Source organism: Papio anubis, chromosome 4 (genome assembly GCF_008728515.1).
Source record: "Papio anubis isolate 15944 chromosome 4, Panubis1.0, whole genome shotgun sequence".
Lineage (NCBI taxonomy): Eukaryota > Metazoa > Chordata > Mammalia > Primates > Cercopithecidae > Papio > Papio anubis.
Genome location: NC_044979.1, coordinates 23,426,157 through 23,444,258, shown reverse-complemented (window position 1 = coordinate 23,444,258; position 18,102 = coordinate 23,426,157). Strand labels below are relative to the sequence as shown.

Genomic DNA, 18,102 nt, shown 5'->3' with positions numbered 1-18,102 from the left:
TAACATGCTGATCTGTCTGTCAGTGACTCACGCAGGATGTATCCAGAAGCAACTACAAAGCCAGTGTGATCAGGCCAGGCAATGCACCCATATCCTGAGCACCTACCCTCTCTTCACCCCACTCCTCCCCGCACCCCCTCTTCACAGCTCTTAAAGAAACCAGGACCCACTTGGGAGAGAAGCCAGCAGAGGCATGAGGATTAGTGAGGGGAAAGGAAAAAGAAATGGAAGAAACATGTCTAGAAGGGGCGGTGACAGAATGGAAGGAGCCCAGGATACAAAACCTGGGTGTGGGCCCATGCCTTAGCACTAGGAAAAGCCCCACACCACAGGGTTACTGCAAGGCCCAAATGACATCACACAGGCTGTCAAGGCACTGGGTAAACTGCAGAATGCTGTGCAACTCTGAGGCACTGCAATTATTACTGCAGGAAGCCAGGAAGCTCAGCAGCCTCTGCTCAGGAGAGGGGCAACGGTTAAGAAGTCACCTACCCAACTGGGAACCTTTCCAAGAACACAAACAGGTAAAGGCTTCATGTCCCATCCACATACACACTAGCGCACAGTCACGCTCTCCCTAACACACGCATGCCCTCCCGTGCATCTAGCCCCAAAGACTCACCCCGCGAGCACACAACCACATGGGGAGAGGCCTGGAGAACACGGCGACACAAGAGCAAGGCAAGTGGCAGGAGAAAGAAGAGGTAGCCTACAGCAGAGGGTGTCTCTCTTACTGACAGTGACCAAGGGCCTAGTCTAGCTTCTGCCCATGCAGAGTTTCTGGTCATGAGTAAGAGGCTTGGCTGACTTTACCTCAATCAGGATTCCCAGAGCAACATCGACTATCTCGGCCTCATTCATGCAGTACACAGTCCTCGTCGCAGGGGGTCTGAAACAAAGACACGCAAGGCACAGATGACACAGACTCTCAGGTCTCACAAGGACAAAGAAAACATGAGCAAGAGGGCCTCTTCCCGCCAACTTCCCACCACACAGGAGGCACCAGCACCTCTGAGCCGAGGAGCTTTCTCCGACACGGACACAATTTCCTTAGCCTTGCAGACCGGTGACTGGCACAGGGCTTCATGGAGGCAACACCGGGGTGCCTCCCACCCTCCACCAACAGCCCTACAAGGATCTGGAAGTAGGGAAGGGCTGCCGCCTCTGAAACACACACGTGGATGCAAGAGGAAGGGGACCTCAGGCCGAGGCTGCACTGAGAGGAACCTGAAAGCAGGACCAGACTTAGGGAAAGGCGGCAGCGGTCACATGGGAAGGCTGTTGGTCAGGAAACCTTAGAGAAGGAGGAGCCAGAGAGGGGAACACCGAGTGCTGGGGCCCCGCCCACTTGATGCTGCAGCCTGGAGACTCACCCCACCCCACGCAATTACCGTCATTCAACTCACTCCTCAGCTCCTGACCGCTTGCTGGCCCAGCAACTGCTGCTCATCTGTCCATCCCTAAAGGACTGTCCACAGGAGGAGCAGGCACCACTCAGGAGAACAGACCCTACCACTGATCTTGCCCATCTGATGTTACCATGTTTGTTGTAAAGGAAGAGACTGGCATTTTGGATAACTGGCATCAGAGATTGGCTGACATGGAAAACCCATTGTGTGTGTGCTGACAGCAGAGCACTCACCAGTGCAGAGGCAGAAGCGGGTTCCTGTCCTCGAGGTTTAACCCATTTTGCCTCCTGCCCACAGCCCCTCCACCTCCTAAAAGCTCAAGAGATGATCAGACTGAAAACACCCACCCATCTTGCTGTTCTGCCTACACTGGAAGACCTGGCCCAGGTCGTGGAGGTCCCTGCTTTACTCGCCAGATTCACAGGAGTTATCTGACCAAAGTTGTCACACCTTGCTGCTGCCACCGGCACTGCTGCCATTCTCATCCTCTTGGGGGCCTTCGCTGGTGCCACATTCTTGGTAGCCACCTGGGCTGTCAGCCATGAGGGAAGGACCCTCTTTTTAGTCTCAGATTGTAAGGTTTCCATCTCTGTACCTTCTCACAAAGAAAAGTCAGGGCCAAAGCTTAATGACCTTTTTATCAGGAAGGTAAATCCCGTTCTCTGGTCACACCCGGAATTACAGGTCCATTTGTCCTCAGTGGGAGTTGATCTTTGATTCCTACAAAGAACAACAAAGTTCAGTGAATTCCAATACCTCCAGTCATCAAGCAGTTACCGGTCGGTGCAGGGCAGGCCAGAGGTGACCAAAAAGTGAGCAGGGCCCAGGAGACTCAGACGGCCATTCACAGACATCAGGCAGATGTGATTGTGGGCATGAGAGCGGCTCAGGAGAGAGCCCCCTGACCTCCGCAAAGCGGTGCCCCCCACAGGCAGCCAGAGCCAACCAGAGCTACCTCCTGCAGCCTCTGTGCTGACTGACTCAGCACAGAAGGAAAGGAAGAGGCGGAGGCTCCCAATGTTCCTCCTCATTACCACCCCAAATGCCAGTCCTCGGGGTGCCCAGCCCATCCAATCCCTAAAATACCTCTTAATGGCCTCTCCCTCACCTGGTCAACTTGATTTCTCTACTCTTCTGTGGTGGCTCAGTTACATGAAACTGAGGGCATTTTATTTCACAATAAAGTCTCATTGGCCAACACCCCGCCCTTAAGCTAAAGATATTTCTGATTGGTCAAACTTGAACCAGCAATAGGGGCCAGGAAGCATAACTGTGCCAGTCTGTAGACTCTGAAGCCCACGCCAGACTCTGATCTAGTTTGGCCTCTCTTCTTCCTATCCCAATTGTTCTGCCTCCACTCTGCAGTCCTGGAGCTCAGTCCTCACCCAGAGAGATGGAGTTGTGACTCAGAGGGCCTAGGTCTCTACCTTCCACTTAGGAATCAAGCCACAAGCTCCTGAAGCAGAGGTATGCCCAGAAAAAAGTAGTCAGCAATAGTCCTCTCTGAATCACAATTTGATAATGTATTGCTCATTCAGATGGCTGTTTACAACTTAAGAAAAAATATTAGCAGGCCCTCCTCCTAACCTGTATGGCCACAGGGCACACCTTTGCCAATGCCCCCTCATTTCTGTCAAAACTCATTGATATTAGTGACTCCTACTCCCTAAGGCGCCTCCCAAGTGCACTGCTGCAGTCTATGTGGACAAATTTAGTTCACCCTGGGGTGCATATTAAGTACATTTCGCAAACGAGGAACTGAGACTGAGTTAACTTGCAGAAGATCACAGAAAAGTTTGAAATCAGCTGGTTGGATTCGCAGCCAGGTCCTGCAGACTCCAGACCCCGCGCCTCCCCGCCCTGCTTCTGGGCCCGAAGGGCAGGCCGCAGCACCTTCCAGAAGCCGGGTCTCCGGGGCACCGCGCTCGCGGACAGACCTCAGTCCCATGCCGGCCGTTCCCTGCCTAAGCGGAAGGGGGCCCCCGCGGGAACGCGATGTGATGCCAGTTCACAGCCCGCCCTCGCTCTGGGGGCCGGTACCCGCCGCTGGACCTGTGGGAGGCCCAGAGAGCCGGTGACTGCGGAGGGGAAGGCGGGGGCGAAGCACAGCAGGGGCCTCGCTGACCCTGCCGCACGCGGGTCAAGGCTGCACCGGCTCCTTCCGACCCGAGGAACAGCGCGCTCCTCCCGCCGGCTACTGGCTTCCCTGCTCTCAGGTTCCCTCTCTCCACTTCTTGTGCCCCTTCTTAGCTTCCAGAGCGGAGCCAGGAGGCAAATTCCGAGCGGTTGTGGGACCCGCGCCCCACCCAGAACTTAAATCCCCACCGTCTTGCCTGGCACCGGAACTCCCCGGGCCTCCTCTGGCCGCCTGCCTCTTCTGGGCCCTGCGCGCTCCCGCTTCGTACACTTCCGGTCCTGGCGCGCTCCCGGCCCCCTCGGAGTCCTAGCACCTGGGACACTTCCGGCTCTGGGCAGGTGGCTCACTGGGAGGTCCACGGGCGCCCCCTGCTGGCACATGGTTTCCTGCGCACTGCGAACGCGAGCGAGGCAGCGCAGCGGGCCTGAGGAAGGTGAAAAAGTGTCCGTTCCTGGCCCCTGAAGTTAGCGGAAGGGAATGGGAGTGTTTTGGAAAGGCCTCCCAGGAATTCCCTTGGAAACCAGGTCGAAGATCCCTGCTGGGCCAGGCAGCCCTGGAGTGCTGGAGGAGGATGGGAGCCCGGCCTCCATTTGTTTTCCTAATGCAGTGGAAAATTAAGAAGATAATAGAATAGCAGCATAAGTGTAGCAGGACAAGCCGCAGACAAAACTCCTCAGACACTGAGTTAAAGGAAGGAAGGGGTTTATTCAGCCAGGGCCATCAGTAAGACTCCTGTCTCAAGAACCGAGCAATTCCCGTTCCTTTTAAGGGCTCACAACTCTAAGGGGGTCTGCGTGAGAGGGTCCTGATCGATTGAGCAAGCAAGGGGTACGTGACTGGGGGCAGAATGCACCAGTAATGAAATCGGAACAAAACACGATAGGGATTTTCACAGTGCATTGCTATACAATGTCTGTAATCTATAGATAACATAACCGATGAGGTCAGGGGTCGATCTTTAACCACCAGGCCCTGGGTGTGGCAACAGGCTGTCTGCTTGTGGATTTCATTTCTGCCTTTTAGTTTTTACTTTTTATTTCTTTGGAGGCAGAAATTGGGCATAAGACAACATGGGGGGGTCATCTCCTCCCTTATAAGTACTAATAGTAAAATTATAGTAAAAGAAATAAAAGCTCATAGAATGAATTGCTGTATTACCCAAAGCTGAAAAGAATTTCAGCCCTCCCAAAGTTAAAGGACGATATTAACTGCCAGTCCCAAGAAACATTAACTGTATCTGCCCTTCAAATATTTTATGGGCTCTGTTAAGTTTGTGTTTTCTTTCCTCCCTGCACAGCTACAAGGTCTCACAGTGTGTCTGGAATTGACTGACTTCAAGAATGAAGCCACAGACCTCGTTGTGAGTGTAAGAACTTCTACAGTTCTTAAAAGATGGTGAATCCAGAGTTTGTTCTTTCTGACGTTGGGATATGTTCAGAGTTTCTTCCTTCCGGTGGGTTTGTGGTCTCACTGGTTTCACAAGTAACCTGAAACCACCTCCGCAGTGAGTGTTACAGCTCATGAAAGCAGCTTGGACCCAAACACTGAGCACCAGCAGGATTTATTGTAAAGAGTGAAAAAACAGAGTTCCACAAAGTGGAAGGTGACTGCAACTGGTCGCCACTGCTGACTGGGGCAGCCTGCTTTTATTTTCTTATCTGACCCCACCCACATCCTGCTGATTGGTCCATTTTACAGAGCACTGATTGGTCTATTTTACAGAGAACTGGTTGGTCCATTTTACAGAGAGCTGATTGGTCCATTTTGACAGAGTGCAGATTGGTGCATTTACAGTCCCTGAGCTAGACAGGAAGTGCTGATTGGTACCTTTACAATCCTTTAGTTAAACACAGAGTGCTAGACAGAAAAGTTCTCTAAGTCCCCACTAGATTAGCTAGATACAGAGTACTCATTGGTGTATTTACAAACGTTGAGCCAGACATAGAGTGCTGATTGGTGTATTTACAATCCCTTAGCTAGACATAAAGGTTCTCCAAGTCCCCACTAGACCCAGGAGCCCAGCTGGCTTCACCTAGTGGATCCCTCACCAGGGCCGCAGGCAGAGCTGCCCGCCAGTCCCGCACTGGGCACCTGCATTCCTCCGCACTTGGGTGGTCTATGGAACTGGGTGCCATGGAACAGGGGGCGATGCCCTTCGAGGAGGCTCCGGCCACACGGGAGCCCACCACGGTGGAGGGGGGGTTGGGCATGGCAGGTTGCAGGTCCCTAGCCCTGCCCTACAGGGAGGCGGCTGATGCCCGGCGAGAATTTGAGCGTGGTGTCGGCGGGCCAGCAGTGCTGGAGGACTTGGCACACCCTCGGCAGCTGCTGGCCCAGCTGCTAAGCCCCTCACTGCCCGTGGGTGGCAGTGCCTGCCAGCCCCTGCGAGTGCTGGACCCTCCGAGCCCAAGCCCGCCTGGAACTCACGCTGTCCTATAAGCACCACGCACAGCCCTGTTCCCACCCGCGCCTCTCCCTCCACACCTCCCCTCAAGCAGAGAGAGCCAGCTCCAGCCTGGGCCAGCCCAGAGAGGGGCTCCCACAGTGCCGTGGCAAGCTGAAGGGCTCCTCAAGCACCGCCAGAGTGGACGCCAAGGCCAAGGAGGTGCCAAGAGCCAGGGCTGCTAGCACATTGTCACCTCTCAACAAGACAGATAAGAGTAAGTTGCAAACCAAGTTTTCCCAGAGATGTAAGATATGTTGCAAGAGTATCACAAGATAATTAATGGCCTTTGTTCTCACTTCTGTAAGCCTGCTTCCTGCTTCACGTAATTCCCGCCTCAAAATGCTTAAAAGGCACTTGTTTTCTTTGTTCTATGCTCAGACTTTCTGGATGCAATTCCACTGAGCTGGTATACACCTAAAAATAAAAACTTTACTGCATCCCATTCTTTGGTCTCTCCTGTCCCTTCATTTCCGCAACATTTCTGGTGCCGAAATCTGGGACTGGAGACAGCAGATTTCTGTCTCTTTTGCCTGTGGGACTGAGGCTCTGAGGCAGGGGAGACCTGGGACCCTTGGCACCAACTTTTGGCCTGGAAGGGGATCTGCCCTCCCCGGCCCCAGTGCCCTTCCCGACAGCGCAACAGAACCAGTAAAAAGGGACTGCTGGACAGTGACAGGAGCAGCCATCTGAACCATGGTAATACAGTTTGGGCCCTAAGGCAGGACCTATCCCATAAGGACGGAAGGGGAGCCTGATCACCTTCCAGGGGTGAGAACTAAAACTAGTCTGACCCAGAGGGGCTGGAGACAATGGGAGAGACCCGTTCATTCGGATGAAACTCACACCCTAAGTGATGCGGGATGTGAGAGAGGCTCGCAGATTGGTCAGGAAAGAGAACCAAAGTGGCAAGAGGTGCTCGCCGCTTTAACTAAAGGATAGCAACTGGGAATGGGGGAGGTGAAAGGAAACTGAACATGGCAAGAGAGGCTTCGCCACTTTAACTAAAGGTCAGCAACTGGGAACGGGGGAGGTGCATGAAATTGTGTGAAAGAGACAGTCTTGGCAGAGGCCAACGCGGGGCGTGACATGGGGAGACACAGATCTCAGTGCAGACTGTGTGTTCCCAGTGTGGGACGAGCCAGACATAGGACACCGGATCTGGCAAACAGGAGCTGCTCTACAGCTGCAGCAGGCTGTAGTGGGAATAAGGTACTCTCCTAGCTAAGCAGTGCCCGAACCTCCCCCTCCCATAATAGGACCCAGTCTGGTCAGTCCAGGAATGAAAGTGAGAGTGAAAGCACATCACAAAGGGCAAAATGGGAGGAAAAGCATCAAAGCCTACTCCATTGGATTGTATGTTGGGAAAATTTCAAGAAAGGTTTTAATGGAGATTATGGAGTTAAATTAACCCCTCCGAGATTGAGAACTCTCTGTGAAATAGATTGGACTTCTTTTAATGTTGGGTGACCCGCCGAAGGGACGATAGACAGATAGATAATTGTGTGTTTAGGATAATAACCGGAGCCAGAGAATAGCCTGGGTACCCGGACCAGTTCCCATACATTGACTCCTGGCTGAGCATCTTTCAAACTCGCCCCAAGTGGCTACAAGCCTATTCTGAGACTTACTGTAAGACCCTGGTAGTTTGTGCCAGATCTGAAGCAGTAAAAGAACCTAAAGGGAGGCCGAGGCGGGCGGATCACGAGGTTAGGAGATCGAGACCACGGTGAAACCCCGTCTGTACTAAAAATACAAAAAATTAGCCAGGTACGGTGGCAGGCGCTTGTAGTCCAAGCTACTCGGGAGGCTGAGGCAGGAGAATGGGGTGAACCCAGGAGGCGGAGCTTACAGTGAGCCAAGATCCTGCCACTAGAACCCAAAGGGACAGTGGAAGGAAAGGAAAAGACGCAAGGAAAACAGGAAAAACCTATTCTGCAGGCCCCCACAAACGGCCCCTGAGGAATCAAGCTCAGAGGAGAGTGAGCCTCAGGCGTCACCCCACAGGGAAGAGTCAGAGCCCCTACCTATAAAGACTAAAGAAGCACCCCGCCACACCCGAGCCTTGCAGATGTTTCTCTGGGAGACACAAAGCCAAATTTATCATGATAAACAGAATAATGTACAAGGAGGGCAATGCCTTTTCGTTTACTAGCCTTTCTCCGCCACTGACCTCCTAAACTGGAAACAGCTTACACCCTCCTATACTGAGAAGCCCCAGGCTGTCATCGACTTCATGCAGTCCATCTTTCTGACTCATAACCCTACCTGGCCTGATTGTCAGCAGCTACTTTTAATATTGTTCAATACAGAAGAATGCCAGGAGAATTACTCAGGCAGCCTTACAGTGGTTAGAAAGCAATGCACCTGTTAAGTAGTATGCACAGAAGAGGTTCCCAGAAGCAGATCCAAATTGGGATCCAATCCAGGCAGAAGAATTGCAAAACCTGCAGAGGTATCGGGAGGCACCCCTTAATGGAATGAAGGCTGGAGGGAAAAAGGCAACGCATTTGGGAGCGGTCTCAGAGGTACGCCAAAAGGCTGATGAGAGTCCCAGTGAATTTTATGAAGACTCTGTGAAGCATACCGGCTTTATACGCCATTTGATCCGGAGGCTGTAGGGAATCAATGCATGGTTAATGTGGCATTTGTGGGCCAGGCACAAGGTGACATTAGATGGAAGCTTCAGAAGTTGGAAGCTTTTGAGGCTATGAGTATTACCCAGCTTATTCAAGTAGCTACTAAGGTATTAGTATTAGCCAGAGGAGGAAGCCGAGAAAGAGGCAAAGCGCAAAGCCAAGGAAAAGGTTGATTTGTTGGCTGCTGCTCTAGTTCAAAGAGAGACTGGTTTTGTGAAAGGACGCAGACATGGTTGTGGTCACAGTAGAGGACAAGCTAGGCCAGGGTTTGAAGGCCGGCCTAGGCTTGAGAGGGATCAATGTGCAAGAATGCAAACAGAAAGGGCACTGGAAGGATGAATGTCCAGAAAGAGAAAAGAAGAAAGCAGCAGCTAGGGACCTGACGCCTGCCCAAGGCCTGCAGCCGCTAGCCGTTGTTCTAAAGCTGGATGCCGATCTGGTCAGCTTAGCAGGAGTTGAGGAATATAAGGACTGAGACAGACTGGGCTCCATCTCTGTAGGCCTCCAGGAGCCCCTGGTCTCTATGAAAGTGGGAGGCCAACAGATGGATTTTATGGTAGATGCAGGTGCTGAACACTTGGTAGTGACACAGCCCGTTGGGCTGCTATCTAAAACCTATGCTACTATAGTTGGGGCAACCAGAGTATCAGAGAAAAGGCCTGTCAATCCAGAAGGTGTGTCATTGGAGGACAAGAAGTCCAACATGAATTCTTATATCTGCCAAATTGTCCAGTGCCCCTGTTAGGGAGAGACTTGCTTCAGAAACTACAAGCACAAATTTCCTTCAGGCCGGAAGGAAACATGACTCTGGATCTAAGCTGACCAAAAGTTATGATGTTAAGTCTTACCCTCCCTGAGGCTGAGGAATGGAGGCTATACATAAAAGAGACATACAGGCTGTCTGAATTTATGGACAGAATATTTGACAAACTAGTCACTGAAATACCTGAGGTGTGGGCAGAAGACAATCCTCCAGGATTGGTCATAAACCAGGCACCAGTGGTAGTAGAGTTAGTTCCAGGTGCAACTCCAGTACGCATTCCCCAGTACCAGGTGTCTATAGAGGCAGTGTGAGGAATGACCAAGCACATAAATCGGCTACTAGAACATGGGATCATAAAGAAATGCAAGTCACCCTGGAATACTCTACTCTTAACCAGTGCAAAAACCGTCTGGTGGGTTCTGGCCTGTGCAAGACCTATGGGCCATAAATAAAGTTACTGTTACCTTACATGTGGTGGTGCCCAACCCATATACACTGATGAGCCACATTCCTGCTCATGCCACCTGGTTTACCTGTTTGGACTTAAAAGATGCCTTTTTCTGCCTCAGGCTAGCTCCAATAAGTCAGCCTATTTTTGCATTCCAGTGGGGAGGAATACAATTCACCTGGACCAGGCTCCCACAAGGGTTCAACAACTCCCCCACTCTCTTTGAAGAGGCACTAGCATCAGACCTTAAGGCTTTTGTCCCACCAAATGACAAGTGTGTATGTTACAATACATTGATGATCATTTGTTTGTTTGCAGCACCTATCAAGGAAGATTGCTTCCAGGGCACCAAAGATCTCCTTCACCTTCTGTGGAAGGCAAGTTACAAAGGATCTCAGGAAAAAGCTCAGGTCTGTGCAAAAAGAGTAAGATATCTAGGTTTCCTAGTAGCCCAAGGGCAGTGCGAACTCGGCAGTGGGCAGAAGGAAGCCATACGTGCACTCCCCACTCCTGTCACCCGGCGACAAGTAAGGGAGTTTTTAGGGGCAGCAGGCTTTTGATGTACTTGGATGCCGAACTTTTCACTCATGGCAAAGCCATTGTATGAAGCCACAAAGTGGGGGAGAAAAAGAGTCCCTCCTATGGGGTAATGAGCAGGAGAAGGCCTTTAATGAGATCAAAAAGGCCTTAAGCCAAGCTTGAGCCCTGGGATTGCCAGACCTGACTAAGCCTTTCTTTCTCTATGTCCATGAAAGAAAAGGAATGACTACAGGAGTTTTAGTTCAAACATTAGGATCATGGTATCGACCAGTAGCCTATTTATCAAAGCAGTTAGACCTTGTGGCCCTGGGGTGGCCCCCCTGCTTAAAAGCATTAGCTGCCACTGCCATGCTGGCAGAAAATGCTGGGAAGCTGATTCTAGGACAAAAGCTAATAATACGGGTGCCACACACAGTGATCACCTTAATGGAGCAAAGAGGATATCACTGGCTATCTAATCCAAGAATGTTAAGATATCAAGGGCTTTTATGTGGAAATCCATACATAACTTTAAAAACCACGAATACTCAACCTGGCTACCCTGTTGCCTGTAGAAATGCCCAAATTGCAAGACCGGTTTCCCCAACACTATTGTGTAGACATAGTAGATGAGGTGTTCTCAAGCCAGAAAGACTTAAGAGACCAACCCTTTAAGGACCCAGATATTGAATATTTCACAGATGGAAGCAAGTTTATATCAGAAGGGGTCTGCCGAGCCAGGTTTGCAGTGGTGACTCTAAATTCAGAGGCACAGGCCCTCCCTACTGGGACCTCTGCACAAAAAGCAGAATTAATAGCTCTAACTAAAGCACTATTAGTAGCCAAAGGAAAGACAGTTAACATCTATACTGACTCAAAGTATGCCTTTGCTACATTACATGCCCATGGAGCCATTTACAAAGAAAGGGGACTCTTAACTGCTGGAGGGAAAGAAATTAAAGAAGAAATCTTACAACTCTTAGACGCTGTGTGGGCCCCAGACAAGGTGGCCATTATTCACTGTAAAGGACATCAGACAAGAGGTAGCATAGAAGCAAAAGGAAGTAGGAGAATCAAGCCATCCTTCTTTCTAATTCCTCTAAAGCAAGGGGAACTCTTAGGATATCCAGTCTATAATGAGAATAAAGGAACTAAAAGGAGCATGATCTCAAAAATAAATACAAATATCAAAAAAGACATAGACATAGGAGACTAGGAAAACAATGAATGGCCTCCTGAAAAAATCATTAAATACGATGGGCCAGCTACCTAGGCACAAAATAGGTCATGGGGATACTGCACCCCAATTTATATGCTCTACCATATCATAAGGTTACAGGCTGTTCTTGAAGTAATAACCTATGAAACATCTGGATGCAATTCCACTGAGCTGATATACACCTAAAAATAAAAACTTTCCTGCATCCCATTCTTCGGTCTCTCTTGTCCCTTAATTTTAGCAACATTTCAAGACAGGAGGCCTTGCAAATGTGGCGCCAGGGGTACCCTCTGCCCACATGTCCTGCTGGATGCTGGGCTCCACCACGGTAACGTGGCGTCAGTGCTGAGTTTTAGTTGAAAACCACACTCCTGGCTTCACACAGCCCAAAGGATGCCGGAGCCCAGACTGGAAACGCCCGTGCAAGCAGTGGCCAGTGAGGCCTTCCCCAGCAGCATTTTCAGGTTGAAAGGATGATCTGACAAGATCTGGCCCTAAAATGGGAACTCAGGACAGCAATCTGAAACGTGGTTCGCAAAAAAATCAGCAACTAGAATGGGTGCTGGCCACACCCAGGCGCAGCGAACTCGGACACCGCACTCCCTCCCTGCGCGGCACCTGCGGCTCCTCCCCAGCAGCGACACCCACACAGCTGGATCTCTGCCCCTCAGCCCCTGGCCGCATGGGACAGTGTCTAGATAGCAAGGCTGAAGGGGGCGGCCTCAGTGCCTTCAGGTCACAAACCGAACTGCCACACTGGGGTCCACATAGCTCTTCAGGAGGGCAGTCTCGGGCAGGACCTGCTTCCCCCGCCACCGCTGCCTTGAGGGGTTAAGGTCACTGACCTCCAGGGTTCCCACCGTCACCCGCTGTGAGCCAGGACAAGCCCAGGTCTCACGGGCTGGGGTGGAGAAGCATCTTTTCCTTGTGAGTAAAGGAACAGAAAATAATTGGCTATTCTGCCTTGTCACTTATAGAAAAAAAAATCCTTGGCAATTGGAACTGACAAAGAGGCTTTACTTGTCCAAGCTTCAGTCAGGCTTCTGAGTCTTCTGCAAGGCCAGTCTGTACGCTTCCTTGTAAAATCCAGTCTTAGCAAAAAACCCCTTTCCTTTCCCCTTGGTATCTGATCACCCTCCAAGCCTTATCAGGCTCCTCACCCTCCACCATCCCCGAGTGGTCTATTGCCCTAGCATGTCTTCAGCAAGAGTCCTGTTAGGTCAGTTTCACCAGAATCTCTCTTACCCTGATGGCTCCGCTTAGTAATTTTCTATTCACAGACCCCCACCCTGCTCCTTGGCTGTGAATTCCCACTGTGCACGCTGTATTCGGAATTGAGCCCAATCTGTCTCCCCCATGCAAGACCCCATTGCAGTGGTCCCTATTCCTACCGAGATGGTAGTCTTTACTGTGCTTTAATAGGTATCATTGACTAAGTTTTTCTTTAACAGAAGAACCCCTTGCACATTTCTCTCCTTAAAATCTCTTTCCATAGCCAGCTGAAATGAGCTATCTGAAGGGAGAGATGCTTCCCGCCCCAAGCAGGGGTCAGGAATCTGAACTGTGTGATTTGCACAGATTGGAGTCAGCACCCAAAGCATTTGGAGGCTTGGGGGATTTTTTTTTAATTGACAGCTAAAATGTTATTTATCATGTGAGGTAATGCACATGTCAGTTAGCTAGATTTAATCATTCTACATTGTCTGTATTCCACAATGTATACATACTTCAAAAGATTACGTTGAACCCCTAAAGCATTTGAATGGGGACTGGCTATGAGGCCCTCCCCATTCAAATGCTTCCCTCAACTCCCAGAACACAGCCAAGGCCTGAGGCCATGGAGCAGAAGAGGCAAATAACGGCAGGTATCTGAAGAGAAGGAGGAAGTGGGGAAGTGTACCCGCAAGGCTCTCTGTGCAGCCCTCCCCAGAGCTGAGGGTCAACACCTGGGCTGGGAACTGAGGCTGGGACTGGTAAAGAGGTTTTCTTCTATGCCGCCCTCAACCAAGACAATGGAAGAGTCTTGCTTGGGTTCTTAGGCAGATGCCATGCAGGTCTATGGAAAGAGAGATAAGCTGAAGTTCCAACATGCTTTATTTGAGGACGAGCGCTCACCCAGGAGGGAGAAGAGGTGGGATGGGAGGAGTGCAAGGTTCAAATCTTCTTTGTGTCTCTGTGATCCTTAAAGCATCTCAGCAAGCTGTAGAGATGGTATTAAGGGGAGAGAAAAGGTAGTAAGACAGAAACTTTGAGATGAAGAGAGGAAACATTAATACATGGTCACTCCAGTGAAACCCATGACCACTTTTTAAATGTCCTACAGAGTCACTGGGTGAGATAAGTAAGATCACTGTTTCAATACAGAAGATGGGGAAAAATAATAAATGAAGAAGTCTTGGTTTTCTTCATTTGCAGGGAGGATTGCCAGGGTAGAAATGGGTAAAAATCAGTAAATAACTATTTACTACTGTCTCTGGTGTTTTCTCATAATCAAGCCACTTAAATACCTCCCTACTTTTCCCTCAACTCCCAGAACAGAGCCAAGGCTTTGATAAAAGTTTCTTTGTGCTTTTCCACAAGCAGGTAACTAGGAGTATCCCTATTCCAGACTTGTGCCCCCAGAACTGGGCTGGAGCTCAGAGACTTAAAATGACTAGTGGCAGCCGCCTTTCCCAGCTCAGTGATAAGGTCACCCCTGCTAAGCACTGGAGACCAAAGCCCAGGCCCATCACTCCCATAGTGACTCCCCCCATAAGCTCTGCCTCAGCTGTGAAAGGCAAGAGGGAAAAGGGGAGTGAGTCTCTTGTTCCTCCTCACCTCCTGGGAGGATCTGCATCTTCAAGGTCCCACCCCAGCCAGGGAGGAGAGGGCACGCCTCAGGCAGGGTGTGGACACAGCTGGTCAATGCTCAGCTCAGCTACAGATGGGCTCAGCCACAGTTGGGCTGGCCTTAACCCCAGGTGCCCACCAGCAGCAACTTGGCCCCCTTGCTCTGACCTCACCATTCGCCAGCAGAGGGGGGCAGGCAGCCGTCACCTTTCCACAGAGATGTTCAGTTGGAGGAAGGAGAGGAGCCACCAAATGAAAGAGGTATAGGTTGAGCGTCCTTAACCCAAAGATCCAAAATCCAAAATGCTCCATAACCCAAAACTTTTTTTTTTTTTCAGTTGTGTTCTCCCTCTGTCGCCCAGGCTGCAGGTCAATGATGTGATCTTGGCTCACTGTAACTTCCACCTCCTGGGCTCAAGTGATTCTCCTGCCCCAGCCTCCGGAGTAGCGGGGATTACAGGCACCTGCCACCACGCCTAGCTGATTTTGGTATTTTTAGTAGAGATGGGGTTTCACCATGTTGGCCAGGCTGGTCTCGAACTCTTGACCTTAAGTGATCCACCCACCTTGGCCTCCCAAAGTGCTGGAATTACAGACGTGAGCCACCGTGCCCCGCTCCAAAACTTTGAGCACCAACATGACACCACAAGTAGAAAATACTACACCTGACCACAATCAATACTTTGTTTCATGTACAAAATTATTTAAAATGCTGTATAGAGTTATCTTTAGGCTACATGTATAAGGTATATCTAAAACATGAGTGAATTTCATGTTTAGACATGAGACCTACCAAGACACCTCATTATGTATATATGCAAATATTCCAAAGTCTGAAAAAATCCAAAATCTGTAACACTCCTGTCCCAAGCATTTTAGATAAGGAATGCTTAGCCCATCTTGGGAAACAGCAGCCACTGGATGGAAAGGGGAAGCCAGTGGCAGAGGCCTCAGCCCCTGCCTTCATCCTGAGAATCTTCTGTAACAAAAGCTGCCAGCTTTCAGGGAAGAAAAAGAACTCTGTGGCCTTGACTGAAGCCCAGAGAAACAGGAACTGCCAAACCTTGTTACGCAGCAGAACAGACAGAGAGCTGACCTGGCTCCATGGCAAAGCAACAGGAGAGCCTGGAGAGGTTCAGCTCTGGGCCAGCAGAGCCAGGCTGGGTGGGAGGGCTGTCACTGAAGCAAAGTGACACACATCCTAGAAAGAGACACCAGGGGACCATAAGAGCATTCTCTGTTTTAAAAAAAGAAAAAGAAAAATGGGCATATATATACAAAATACTGTCAATTTCTTCTGAGCCAACACAGTAGCCACTGCAATGTTTCTCCTTCTTCCAGAGCTTTCCTCCATAGTCTCACATGTACTTCTGGCACAGCCATGATACCAGTCTCTGGGAAGCATATGCCACCTACTCCACGTGGGTCCCATTCCAGTCACCGAAGATGGCAGTGCCTGACCCTCCTTGCCAGTCTTTCCCTGCAGAGTCACTGCACTGGCAGGGAGATGGAGTGGAGCACCTGGTTTTCCTGTCCTATACCTCTTCCCCCTACCCCGGATAATACTGCTTCATCGGGTGGCCCTTGGGGCAGGTCATCAGGCTTTATGGGCCAGGAGGGTGGTCAGCTTGATCTTCCCATCCATGGAGGCAGTGAGGCAGGTCCCACAGTCCATGGCAGTGCTCCAGTCCACGGTGACCACAGGGGCTCGGTGGCCACCCAGGCTCAAGCAGCTCTCCAGAACCTTCTCATCGCCACCCAGCTGCAAGAGGACAGGAAACAGGAGGAGGTGTCAGCAAACACCACTTACACATACTTGATCCACTTTCAGTGGCCTACCTGAGGATGTGCTTGAGGCCAGGCACACATGCCCACCTTTCTAGAAAGTCTGTTTAACTTCTTGAACCAGGAAATGCTTTCACTTTCCCAACTACAGGTGGTCCATCTGAAGTGGAAAACAAGTCCCTGAGCAGCTCTTTAAAATAAGGCATTTTCTCTGCTGCCTTGAACTTGCTGTGGGCTGGTGCTGCTTGCACGCACACTGGTTGTTCTCACTACAGCATCACTTCTCATTACCTGACATGTGCTCATGAATCTGCTTATTGGTTGAAGGTTCACTCCCATACCGGGGAATGCAAGCTGCAGGGGAGTAGGGCCTCAGCCAGCCTGCCACACCCAGAACAGTGCTGGCGCAGGGGAGCCTTCAGTTAGTGCGGAAACATGGCTCTCTGAACCCCGGCACTAGCTAGCCAGCGATCCTGTGCGATAGGGCACTAACGGGGAAGGGGAAGCTGGGAGCGAACCGAATTCTTATCAGTACCACTATGTATAGCAACTGTGAGCAGGAGACAACGCAGTCTTCAGCCATCGTGGAGAAAACACTTACAAAAACCATAAATTACATTGTTTATAGATTATAAAAGTGGGACCTGAAGTTCAATATATTCCTTAAATAATTAGATCTCATTATTCACATTCAAAGAATTCTACAGAGGAAAATCTTTCCACCAACTAATTGGTCATACAGCAAGTCTGACTGCCAATCATATGAACTGATCAGATCAAATGACAAAGGCTGCATGACTAAAAATAAAACACATACACACATATATCCATACAGAGAGCAAAGTACTGAACAGCCCACCAAAAATGCAACAAAAACAAACCTCTGGAGAATAAAATAAGAGCAGGCTTGTAAACGGAAAGCGTTTTAGTGTCTCCATTGGGAAATATCAGTTATGAGAAATGATGGAGCTAATTTTGAAGGAAAGGGCAAGGGCAACTGACAGAATCATGCTCCACAGAAAAGAGGAGCCTAACCCACAGCGAGCGCAGGTCCTGCGGTGCACACTTCAGATTACAGTCTAGGAGGCTCCCACTTCCCACCTCAGCACGGGCAGTGCCCCTTGCCTCACTGTGAGCTCTTGCTCACCTCTGCCCATGTGGGGCCCCAAGACCTGCTTTCTTCTCCATCTACCCAACAACTCCTCTTCGTCCTCTCCTCCCGGTTCCAAGGCCTCCAATCCACAGCCTCCCACCTCCCGCAAGGACACAGTCCCCACTGAGACAGCTTTCTTCTCCCTGAGCTGCTCAACTCCGCATTGCTCTCCTTTGTTGTTACTGTGTCTCTTTCTGAGTGTGCACCCCAAAAGAGCAGAGATCATATTCTATATGTCCTTCATACACTCCACAGTGCCTGGTCCAATGCCCAGCACAAAATTGCCATCCAAAACACATGCCCTTGACTGGTCAATGAGCTGTGGCAGCAAGAGCTGGTGAGAATATCCCACCTTGAAGGACTCTGATCCTACACAAACACCACCACTGGGCAAATAACTGAAAAGTATCACACAGGCTGAGAATGGACCCACTCGACACCAGACACAGAAGCTTAGGCTACGACACAAATCCCCATCATTTGTCTAGGTGACACCAGTGAAACAGAAGACACTTAAAAATACATGAAATAAGCTCTGACTTAAGAGCTAAAACAAACGTGTAAAGAGGGGGCAGAAAACAATGTGGACAACTTACACTATGGCTTGACAAATCATGCCCTCAAATTTCTGTCTCTAACATGGACTGGATGGGTACAAAATTAAAATAAAATAAAAAGAATGAATAAGACCTGAATAAGACCTACTATTTGATAGCACAACAGGGTGACCGTAGTCGATAATAACCGTATATTTTAAA

At 50.1% G+C, this 18,102-nt stretch overlaps 2 protein-coding genes and 1 long non-coding RNA gene across 18 annotated transcripts in view; 1 reads left to right on the top strand and 2 right to left on the bottom strand.

Annotated features, from left to right (window-relative positions):
- Positions 1–4,290, bottom strand: part of CYREN (cell cycle regulator of NHEJ) — a 163,179-nt gene extending 158,889 nt beyond the window's left edge. For 3 of the 9 annotated variants that reach the window (XR_004183421.1, XM_031665914.1, XM_031665913.1), the window contains exons 1-2: positions 1,757–3,149; positions 814–889 (exon numbers count right to left, since the gene is read on the bottom strand). Coding sequence is in view for 8 of the 9 variants with exons in the window: in XM_031665914.1 (XP_031521774.1) it covers positions 854–889; positions 1,757–1,996 (276 nt within the window). In the remaining variant the exon portion in view is untranslated. Of the gene's footprint in view, positions 1–813; positions 890–1,009; positions 1,596–1,756; positions 3,150–3,734 lie in introns of those variants that run through there. The other 6 variants (XM_009203896.4, XM_017957187.3, XM_021936297.2 and 3 more) reach the window with 6 other exon arrangements.
- A 39-nt stretch (positions 4,291–4,329) lies between these two features.
- LOC108585171 lies at positions 4,330–4,916 on the top strand. The gene is made up of 2 exons (XR_001901235.3): positions 4,330–4,374; positions 4,844–4,916. It is a non-coding gene; the product is annotated as an uncharacterized LOC108585171 (long non-coding RNA).
- Positions 4,917–13,653: 8,737 nt separating this feature from the next.
- WDR91 (WD repeat domain 91) overlaps positions 13,654–18,102 on the bottom strand; it is a 133,105-nt gene continuing 128,656 nt past the window's right edge. For all 8 annotated transcript variants that reach the window (XM_031665897.1, XM_009203908.4, XM_021936301.2 and 5 more), the window contains one exon: positions 13,654–16,168. In XM_031665897.1, coding sequence (XP_031521757.1) covers positions 16,004–16,168 — 165 coding nt within the window. In that variant the 3' untranslated portion in view covers positions 13,654–16,003. The remainder of the gene's footprint in view (positions 16,169–18,102) is intronic.